The 10,643-nt window shown below is 52.8% G+C and overlaps 1 protein-coding gene across 2 annotated transcripts; it reads right to left on the reverse strand.

Annotated features, from left to right (window-relative positions):
- Positions 1–1,994: 1,994 nt before the first annotated feature.
- Positions 1,995–9,265, reverse strand: LOC131412888 (aflatoxin B1 aldehyde reductase member 3-like). 2 transcript variants are annotated; one of them, XM_058553068.1, is made up of 7 exons: positions 9,013–9,265; positions 6,429–6,616; positions 6,134–6,238; positions 5,276–5,345; positions 4,946–5,045; positions 3,288–3,417; positions 1,995–2,484 (listed from the first exon to the last, which is right to left on the reverse strand). In XM_058553068.1, the coding sequence occupies exons 1-7, from the start codon at positions 9,248–9,250 to the stop codon at positions 2,323–2,325; spliced, it is 993 nt and encodes a 330-aa protein (XP_058409051.1). In that variant the 5' UTR covers positions 9,251–9,265; the 3' UTR covers positions 1,995–2,322. The 2 variants fall into 2 exon arrangements, with proteins under 2 accessions (XP_058409051.1, XP_058409050.1); XM_058553067.1 differs by having other exon boundaries at positions 5,276–5,372.
- Positions 9,266–10,643: the final 1,378 nt, after the last annotated feature.

Below are 10,643 nucleotides of genomic sequence, written 5' to 3' on the forward strand. Positions count from 1 at the left end.
CATCTCCTCCAAGATCACATCTCAGTGTACAACCATGGTGCTTGGTGGGCGGGGCCTCCCCACAGCATCCAAGCCTGAGATGCTCGCTGGAGACTGCAGCGGCACTGGGGGCTCTCTCACCAGATGGGAAAGCAATCAGGGCTGCCGTCATCTGTTCCCACAGTCACACTGAGGCGCGCTCCCACCCTTAGAGCTGCAGCGGTGCTACGGGCACTCCAGCCGGGAGAGCCGTCACATGCGAGTACAGGGCTGCCAGGGGGCCAGAGAGTGCTCACCTATCTCCACCACCTCCCTGGCGGTAGTCCATCCACCTTCAGATCCAGATGTATAGCTGCGCAGGTCTCTCAGGCTCCCTGATGTGCTGTGTGTGTATCCTGTACCGATCAATGTCCATTTAGGTGTAGTTCAAAGGAGGAGAGACAAAGGGAACAGCTCACTCTGCCGTGTTGCTGACATCACGCCTCATAATTGCTAATTTTTGAAGTAGCAGATCGTGTCTGAAGACTACGATTTGACTTGTGCAATGCAGAAGGTCCATTTTCCTATCACTAGGACACTTAACGTTTGATCTAGATTAAATACCTGTTCTTCTCAATTAAATTTGCTCATTTTTCAGTCTGTTTCCTTATGCACGTCAGAAGAGTAAAGCACCCAGTAGCCATTGATATGTTGGCACGAATAATAGAAATATGTCACAAGTGGAAAAGAACGTCAGTTTTGTGTCAGTGTCAGATACTTCAAATAGAAAATCCAGTTGTCCCAGCACCATTTGTTGAAAACTATTTATTTCCTATTGAATTGTCTTGACACTCTTCTCTAAAATCTATTGGCAGTACATGTAAGGGTTTATTTCTAGAGTCTCAATTCTATTCTATTGATCCATATGTTTATCCTTAGGCCAGTACCACATTCTCTTTATTACTGTAGCTTTGTAGTGTTTTAAAATCAAGAATTACAAAACTTATTCAAGATTATTTTGGCTATTCTGTGTCCTTTGAATTTCCATATGAATTTTAGGGTCAGTTTGTCAATTTCTGTAAAAAAAAAACAAAAAAAAGAGAGAGAGAAACCAGCTGGGATTGTGATAGGGATTGCATTGACTCTTCAGATTATATTTGGGGGATTCTGTCGTTTTAAGTAACTCAATTTGGGGGTGATTTCTTGTGCAATTACTGATACAGCAGCCCACTTGGGGGAAGCATCATTTTATTACGGATGAAGACAAAGGAGGGGGACGTGGTTCTGGAGAGAATATATTTTGTCTGCAGAGTGTCTCCCTCTAGACGGCCAATGGGACTTTTCTTAGAACAAAGTCTTTGATTGGTGGTTCTGTCTGGATTCCCAGGAGGAGCCCCTTTCACCACTTCAAGATGAGCCAGCTCCAAGAGCTGACTTCTGCTGCTGCTTGGCCCGCCCACCTCTCTGCCCAGGGCTGGGGAATTTCTCTGCACCAAGAACGGTCAAACGTTAACCCCCAGACCTGGGATTTCCTTTCTGCTCCAGCTCTGGGTGCCTCCTGCTTAGAGTAGGGATTTGCTGAGGGAAATGGGGACCCTTGCTGCCCATGCCCCACCCCCACCCCCAACAGCAGCAAGCCCAGGGCAACGGCCGGGAACCTGATGGATGACCAGACGACAGGAGGCTTCAGCTAAGACAAGAATAAATTCACTGCTAAACTTGAGAGAATCTGTTCAAAATGTTCCCCAGTGTCCTGGGAGGTTTCAATCTTCTTGGTGGTGACACCAATGGTAGGTTTGTGCCCAGACTTACTGTTTGTAAATATTGAGGGCATTTCTAAACGAGACAAGACCTATTTCAGGGGTTTAGCTCTCTTTTATTACTGTGTGCACAGGAGTGAGGGCCACCACCAGCCCCGCAGTGGAGAGGTCGGGCTGGGTTCAAGACAGGAGGCTGGGGCAGCCTCATGAGGGCAGTATGTCCTGAGACCTGCTCACCACCTCTGCCCTTTGAAGATTCCAGCTCAATGCTCTGCCCCTCTGGCAGTTAGCCCCCAGGCAGGATGGAAACAAGCTGCCAGCAGTCACAGAGACAAGTCTGTGGGGTTTATCAGGACCTGGGCTGCAGCCAGTTCAAATGCCCGCTTTATTCAGGCAGGAACTGCCCGAGCAGGGCTCAGCCCCGGCCTTTACACATTGTGAAGGCAACTGGGAGCAAGGCAGGAATCTAGAAAATTAATGCATGGATCCAGACAATCGAGAAAGATGACACTCAATCAGCTTAAGGCAAAGACTGGCCGGGGTGAGAGAACAGAAGAAGTGAGAGGAAAGAAAGAAACCTCTGGCAGCTTGAGCCACTGGGGGCCTAGCGGAAGTAGTTGGGACATTCATGGGCAACCAGGTGCCAGGCTTGATCAAAGGCCTGTACAACGGCCGGCTCCAGGGGCCCTTCCTCAGCCGCTACCAAGTTCTGTGCTAGCTGTTCCAGGCAGGACATGCCCAGGATGACGGCGTCCCCGTGGGCACCCTGCAAGGGAAGATGGCCAGGCGTCAACAAACTTCTGCAGCACAGTGACTCGGTCACACCCACTCCCCCTTCCAGCCTCGCCCCTGCCAAGAGGTGGGACCTGATGTTCATTCATGCCTACACACTTCTACAGAGAACTTACAGTGCCTTCAACAATTGTAACTACGAGTCTCCAAACCCTGGTTCTTTCCCCTCCTGGCACACGGCTCATCTCCAGACAGACCTATGTGCAGAGCCCAGGTCTACCCCTCAGCAGCTGTGTAAACCTGGCTTAGTTATCTACCCTCTCTGAGACTCAACATTCCACTCTATTTTCAGCCGGGTTATGGGAATGAGAAACTACGTAAAGCACGTAGCTCCCACTGGTTGAGAACCTTCTATGTGTATGCCAGGCAGTATGCAACTGTATAAGGCTTAAGTGGGAGAAAAGTTTCAGCCCAGAAGACAGGGGACACCAAACAGAGAGGGAAACCCCAACTCCCACCAGAGCAGTGACTTGTGGGTTTTCAGTCAAATCTGTGACACATTTTCTACCCCATTCCCAGCTGTGTGACCTGTTTCCTCATCAGTAAAACTAGGATAATCACACTTCATCAGGCCTAAGTAATGACTAGATCCATGTTTGTAAAGCCCTCAGCACAGAGCCTGGCACCTAAACACTTACTAAGAACAATGCACAGACTACTTCAAGAATGGGAACAGAAAGAAATTTCAGAGGAATAAAACTATTTAGAAATCCCCAAAAGGTAATTCTGGCTGCCCTAAAAGAGTAGAAGCATCCATAATGGAGATGGCCGGGTTACCTGCAGCTGGGAGTGGTGGTACATCCACCTGAGGACAGCCGAGGTCATGCTGGGAGCACTTGTCCCATAGGCAGCCTGCAGGGCCTTCTCCATCAGGGCGATGGCCTTGAAGTAGTGTTCCGTCCAGTAGCTAGGCAGGTGGGCAGGGTGACACAGGGGTCAATACCATGAGGTCACTCCACAGCTGCCACCCCCAACCCAGTCTCTGAGGCTCTGCGGGGCCAGAGCTCCTAGTGGAGGTTTTACATCCTTGCATGGCAGAATGCATGTACATTTCTGGGCCCTTCATCAGGGTGCTGTTTTCAGTCTGGTGGCGGGAGGAGAGGGGATGCAGTGGGCAAGAATCTTTTCATTTAACATGTTCACCAGATGTAACCAACACGACCCCCCAATCAGGACCCAGAGCAGACACAGCACCACCCCTGAGCCTCGGTCACAGACTGGACCCTCAACAAGTTTAGGCTCCAGTTCTGGCTCTAGCCTTGGCTGAGCCACCTGCCTTCACTTTTCTCACTGCCCAGTGAGGAAAGGAAACACCCCACGCCAGCCCCATACACCGAGTGCAACATGGAGAGGAGAAAAAGGACCTGACGATGCTCTGTAAACTACAGAGAGCAGACAAGGTGGGAACCATCAGCCTCGATTCTCCAGGCGGAGGCCCAGGCCCCGGTGTGTGAAAGATCCTCGAGAAATACTGCCTAGGGCGATGGTCCCTACAAGTGGCCAGGGTCACCAGAGACCCTTGGGGAGAGGCGGCTGGATTAGGATTTCAATCACAGCAGTGCACACACAGTGAAGCCAAACATTAGACACTCCACCCCTTAAAAAGTCCTTGGCTGTTTCCATAAAACGTGCATTAGAGCCCCGTGCACGGAGCTTGCTTTGTTGTTCTCCTCCCAGATGAGAAAAAACAAAAGAGGCAAAGCGATCAGATTATACAGAGAAATTAACCTTGGACACTCGGCTTCTATAAATCTAGAAAAATGAGCTTTCCATCAGTCCACAGATGATGCCTAAATTTGATAAATTAAGAAAGAGCAATGAAGTGCATCCTTTAGAGATAAAATGCCAGAGGGAAGACAGCTGTAAGAGTCTAAAATCAGCCCCTCTGAGGAGTGCAGATGGAATAGGGGTGCTTTTAACCATGAACAAGTACTGTATTACTGTGATTAATTTTTTAAAATTTACAATGTGAAAAAAGGTGGAATGCTGTTCCCAACAGATGCATCCCTATACCTTTAGACGTTGATGACAATTTCATTGCCAAGAGTTTACAAAACTTGGCCCCCTTGGCCCAAGGTGACAGGCCAGCTAGTCGTGGGGCAGCAGCACATCCCGGGTTTCCCTAGTCCCAATGCTAGCTTCCCCTCCCACTGTGGGGAGGGGGTGAGCTCTTCCCAGGGTAGAGACAGTGTCTTGCAGACCTGGCAGAAGGCCCTGGGATCCACATTCCCAATCGAGGCCCCCAATCCCTCCCCAGTGACACACGGAATATTCAAGGAGGGGAAGGGGGCTCAGTAAACCCCAGGGGAATCCAGGGGCCTAGGTCTGAGCACCAGGACAAGTCCCGGCCCCCAAGAAAGCAGCCCAGGGACTCCCTATTCACACTAAGGGGATCCAGGCCACCTCCTGCCCTGACGCAGACGTCCCTAGCTCACCGATTCCTGTAGATATCAGCAAACTTGTACCCAAAGAAGCGGCCGACAGGCTGTTTCTCATCCTCAGCCTCATACTTGTACTTGCCGGTCAGCAGGCCCCCTGCGGGAAGGCTGCCATCAGACCCGCTGCCCACACTGTGCCCAAAGGCTGCTCTGGACTCGGGGGGATGGTGGGGGAGGCAGGAGGGATGGAGGACAGCCCCACCTGCGGTCAAACCCCTCCCTGCTTCCCAGGTCCTGGGCCGGGATTTCTGGTCAGGAGGAGGTAGAGACAGGACAGGGCCAGGAATCCCTCCCCCCAGGGGGAGCCAGGCCCCCTGCAGCCCGTACCAGCCAGAGGATTGAAGGCGTAGAACCTCAATCCAAAGTGCCTGAGGCAGGGGAAGAGCTCCGTTTCCACCTGCCGGGTGACGACGTTGTACATGCCCTGCAGGGAGAAGGGCCAGCTGGAGAGGGTGCGCCTGTCAAGGAGGGATCCCAAATTTCCCCTAGGGGAGCCATCAGATCAGACCCTAACAATCCCAGGACCTTGACAATCAGGGCACATACTTAGCGGTGGCGTCAGAGGGGGCTCGTGCCCAAGGAAAATTCATTCATTCAGCCAACATTTCTGAGCACCACCTACGGGCTGGACTTCAGACTTCCACCCAGGAGCCAAAGGACAAAGCTCCGCCCTCTGAGATGTAACAGCAAGGGAGAGTGTGACAGGTATGCTCCAGAACAGAGGCAATCATAATACACTGGTGAGTTCTGTGACCAGTGCCTGGCACCAGGCAGCTGCACAAACATTTGCTGAATGATGCAGAGGAGATAAGGAGAGCCCGAGATCTCAGGCTCCGCTGGGTGGGGGGAAAGGCTTCCAGAGGACGAGGCATCTAAGTGAGCCCCGAGCACTGCTACCAGGGGAGGAGGGGGAGGAGGGCTCCAGGCTGCAGTGAGGGCGAGGAAGTGGGAAGGACGGGACAAGGTGCGCACGCGGGCAGGAAGGGGAGCCAAGGCCCAAGCGAGCAGGTGCCTGCTGGCCAGGCGGGGAGCTTATACGTCACCCGCAGGGCACCAGGGAGCCATCTACAGGCTGTGAGTAGGAGGGCTGCTATGGAGAGGGCATGGGGGCAGTCAGAACAGCCAACAGACCCCAGGAACAGCCGCAGCCCTGGAAACTGAGGCCTCTGCAGCCCTGGCCCTCACCTGGTACACGGTGGGCAGGATCCAGCCGTTACTCTTGCAGAGGGTACAGATCTCGGCCACCTCCCAGGAGGCATAGTTGGAGAGCCCCAGCTCCACAAACTTGCCCTGCAGGGGAGATGCGGCCGTCAGAACCCAGTGCAGCCAGGAGATCATGACAGGGAGACCACGGTGGGGGCCGTGGGATGGGGCCCAAATGCACTCTGGGGCAGCCCTGCACCCTCCCCTCTCCTGGGTAATGACAGGGCAAGGAGAGGAGCAGGAGACCTCCTCCCAGAGCTCTGGGGGCCGCCCTCACCTCCTGGTGCAGCTGGTGGCAGGCGCGCAGCGTCTCCTCCACGGGGGTGTTGTGGTCCGGCAGGTGCAGGTAGAAGAGGTCCACCCGGGGACACTGCAGCCGCTTCAGTGACGTCTCCAGCTGGAACCGGAGACTCTCAGGCTTCAGTGAATTTTCACCCAGTGGGTTGGCCTTGGTGGCGACTTTCACTTTAGAAGGAAAGCACTGAAAGTTCAGGCCAGTTTAGCTAACATTGGGAAGGGTGTAGCATAATGGTTAACAGACAGACCTGGGGTCACATCCCAGCTCTGCCATTACTAGCTCTGTGACCTTCACCAAGTTACTTAACCTCTCTGAGCCTCAATCCCCTCAACTGTAAATTGAGAGTGACAATGGTACTATCTGATAACGAGGTTTGACGATAGATCAGAAGGTGGAAGGACGCACTCATTATGAGCTGCTAACATTCTCACTATGATGATTCTCTACCAGGCAGCTGGACGTGCCAGGGCTAAAGGAACCCAGCACTCCATCCCTGCCCTTAATGACTCACTGTCTAAGGGCCACTATACAGTAAGCGAGGCAGAGATACACATAAGGAGGCAGAGGAGCCCAGAGCAGAGTCGTGAGGCCCACCAGGAGTTCAGGGAGGCTTTCCTTAGACTCTGAATCAGAATCTCCAAAGGGACGTCAGGGCCACCCTGAGGCAAAAATGTGGTGTGTGACAAACCATGCCTCGATTCCATGGATCTAGTGCACCACATCCAGGGGGACATGAGGAAGGTGCCAGACCAGATGCAAAGGGGCTGGAGTGCACCCCAGGGAATCCAGACGTTAGGGGGCAGGGAGAGCCTCTGAGCACTTTTCAGCCAGGGAGCTGAGTGGTCAGTTTTGCAGTCTTGAAAGATGACTCTGAATGAAGCACAGATGGAGAAGCTCAGGGGCAAGTCTGGAAACGGGCAGACCAGCAAGGAGAGACTGCGGCAGGAATTCAGGAAACAGGTGCAAGAGGCCTCATCTTGGCCCCAGAGGAGGAAAGGCAGGGATCCCTTAGAGAAATAGCCCACTGAGAAGAGGCCGGTGTTCTGCCATCTGTTGAGTCAGGAGTCAGTGAATAAACACTTTTCTCCCCAACGCCCAGTAAGAATCCCAGGTGACGGACCGGTGGGTGAGAGGAGGCCCTCTCTGCACTTTTCAGGTTCGGAAAGTCGCCTCTCAGGCTGGAGGGCAGTCACCCAACCCCTTGAGAGGTGAGAGACAGCAGGCTGGGGAACTACTCATTGGGAATTTTCCCATCCCACCGCCTCCTCACCCTCTGCCCCACCACTTTTTGATTGGAATGGACCTTCAGATCTGAGGTTTAAGGACCTGGGCCCAGCCAGCTCTGGCCTGAAGGAGGGATTGGAGAAGAAAAGGCAATCAGAAGTAAGATCAGAGTTGTCACGAAGAGGCAGCCAGGTGATGGAGAATGAGCGAAGACTCTGAGATGCACCATATTCTCGATTTGTTCCCGATCCCCCATGCTGTTAAGCACAGGAGAAACCAAGCAAGACTCTACCAGAGGAGAGAGGAAAAGAGCCTCCGAGTGAAAGTCCTCGCAGTGTGCTAACAATATCCTAATAACAACCATAACACTATCTGCTGACACTGCTGAACTCTCACTCTGTGCCTGCCAGGCACCGTCCTAAGCACTTAGAGCGGAATCAGACTGAAGAGGGAGGCCCCCCTGCTCCCATACACCCCCCACTGAGCTACATCTGCCTGCTCCAACACTCTCGGCACTGCCCACAGCCGGGAAGGCCCTTTCTCCTCTTACTCCTCCTGGAAAACTCCCCTCAGTTCTTTAAGCTCTAAAGTGCCCTTTTCTGAGCTTTCTTCAGTAGCCCCTCCCAGGAAGGGCTTCCTCTTCTGGGCTCTCCAGCCAGCTCTAGAATCTGAGCTCCCTCCAGTGGGTTGGTGTCAATTTCCCTTTTACAGCCTCAGACAGAGGCTGGCATAGGGCACTTAGACGCCGTACCACGCCCACTGCCATGCTGCCACCCTGGTGAAGCCACAGGCACTGCCAACGGAACAAGGCGCCCGGAGCTCCACAGAGCAAAGTCTAGGGCCCAGAGCAGGGAGGAAGCAGAACCCTCACCCATTCCAAATTCTGATCTGGGGTTGTGTCAGGGAACCCCAGGGTCGTAAGGGCAGGATTCCTGCAGATCAGGTCAGAACGGGGCACCTGCGGGGCACGGGAAGGAGGGCAGGGACTGCACAGCTCCAGACTCCAACGTTTGCAGTGCCTGCGAGAACGGCTAGCCAAGTTGGTCCAGGCTCTACCAGAGTTGGGACGTTGCTGGAGGGAGGGTCCTGGGCTACCTTCTCAGAAGGGAAAAGGACAGGAAAGGAGTCAAGACCAAGCACTGGCCGGCTGTCGGGGTCTAGACGCGCACGGGGCCTGAGGAGCTGGGGTTCACAGAGCTGCAGGGGGCCAGGGGAGGACGGTGCCCTGGAGGGGACGAAGCTGTCGGTGCTGACCGCGGTGGGGGCAGGGCTGGGTCGGGTCAGCGGGGCGCGGTGCAGGGGAAGGGCCGGGGGCCGGGGCGCGGGCGCCAGGCCTTACCTCTGCAGTCGCCGCCGCCCAGCCCGAGCCCCAGGCCGCCCAGGATGCTCTCGGACTGGCCGCCGGTGTAAAAGAAGGCCGTGTCTATCTCGGTGTGTCCGCGCTCCAGGAAGGCGCGCACGGCCGCGGCGCTGGCGGCTGCGTCCAAGCTGTCCCCCATCCCCATGGCGCCCAGCACGGTGGCGGGCCGGACCGGGGCGCCCGAGGCGGCCCGCGGGGCAGACAGCAGCCGGGACATGGGGCGGCGGGACACTCGGACAGCAGGGGAGCGGGCGCAGCGATCGGCGACAATTGTCGGTGCGTGGTCCGGACGCCGCTTTAGAAAGGGGGTGTCGGGCCCCGCCCACGGGCGTTGGGGGCGGAGCGCGCGGGGGATCCCGGGGAGAGGAGGAGCCGCCAAAACGTGCGCGGCGCTTCCCTCCACCCCCGCAAGCAGCTCCCGCCGACCAGGGGGACTGTCTGCGCTTCCACGGCGTACGCAGCGGGAGGGCAGATGGCGTGTGGGTAAATATAAAAGACCTTTTAAAAAGATCATTGAGTTTTTATGAAGTTACACATAGGCTTACCATATGACTCAGCAAAAACCTATCTTCACACAAAAAACTATACACAAGTGTTTCTAGAGGCTTGATTTGTAACTGCCCAAACCTTAAAACAACCCAACTGCCCCTCAGCGGCAGAATGGACAAATAAACTGTGCTATATTCATACAGTGGAATGAATTACTGGGAAACACAGTAACGTGGATGAATCTCAACGCCTGAGCCGGCCTCCAAAGGCTACATACTATCGGCTTCCATGTATATGACACTCCTGCAAAGGCAACACTACAGAAGCGGATCAGTGGTTACCAGAGGCTGCTGGTAGAAGGAGAGAAGAATATGGGGAGTTTTGTGGGGTCAGGGAGCTGTTCTATATCTTGATTGTGGTGTTAATTACATGACTCTACACATTCTTCAAAATTTTCAGAACTGTACACTAAAAAGGGTGAAATTACAACATGTATATCATATATTAATACAAAAATTGGAAAAGAAAGATACTTGACTGTCTAAAGAAATGGTGTATTGTTCTTTTTTGTAAAAGGGTAGTTTGTAACAAAGGTAGAAATAAAATAAGAGCACAAAGGAAATGGGGGATGAAATGGCAGTATACTGTTTTCAGGTTCTCATTCTATAAGTGAACTGGTGTACTATGATTTGAAGGTGGGCTGTGATAAGTTAAAAATGTAAATCATTAACCTTAAAACAACCACTGAAAAGATTAAACAAAGCAGTATGGCTAAGAAGGCAACAGCAGAGGTAATCATAAAAAATATTGAATTAAGCCAAAAAAAGGCAGATATAGATGAAACAGGGAACACTGAATGGATGGAGCAAATAGAAAATAAAAAGCAAGATAGATTTAAGCACAACCATATGAATAATTACATTAAATATAAATGATATAAACACTCCCAAAGAAAAGGCAGAGATACTCAGACTGGAAAAAAAAGCAAAACCCAACTATATGGTAAGTGCTAGAATCCCACTGAAATATATAAAGAGAGATAGGTTAAAAATAAAAAAATGGAAAAAGAGTTGCCCTGACAAAACTAAGTAAAAGAAAGTTGGAGTGGCTTTTAGACAAAG

The sequence above is a fragment of the Diceros bicornis genome, chromosome 13, assembly GCF_020826845.1.
Source record: "Diceros bicornis minor isolate mBicDic1 chromosome 13, mDicBic1.mat.cur, whole genome shotgun sequence".
Lineage (NCBI taxonomy): Eukaryota > Metazoa > Chordata > Mammalia > Perissodactyla > Rhinocerotidae > Diceros > Diceros bicornis.

What these genes read in the sequence shown, in the direction of transcription:
- LOC131412888 (XM_058553067.1), bottom strand. Translation starts at nt 9,250, where the DNA reads ATGTCCCGGCTGCTGTCTGCCCCGCGGGCCGCCTCGGGCGCCCCGGTC. An exon ending in GGGCGGCGGCGACTGCAGAG is followed by an intron (nt 6,617 to 9,012) that starts GTAAGGCCTGGC and finishes TTCCTTCTAAAG; the next exon opens with TGAAAGTCGCCACCAAGGCC. An exon ending in GCTGATATCTACAGGAATCG is followed by an intron (nt 3,418 to 4,945) that starts GTGAGCTAGGGA and finishes CCACCTGCCTAG; the next exon opens with CTACTGGACGGAACACTACT.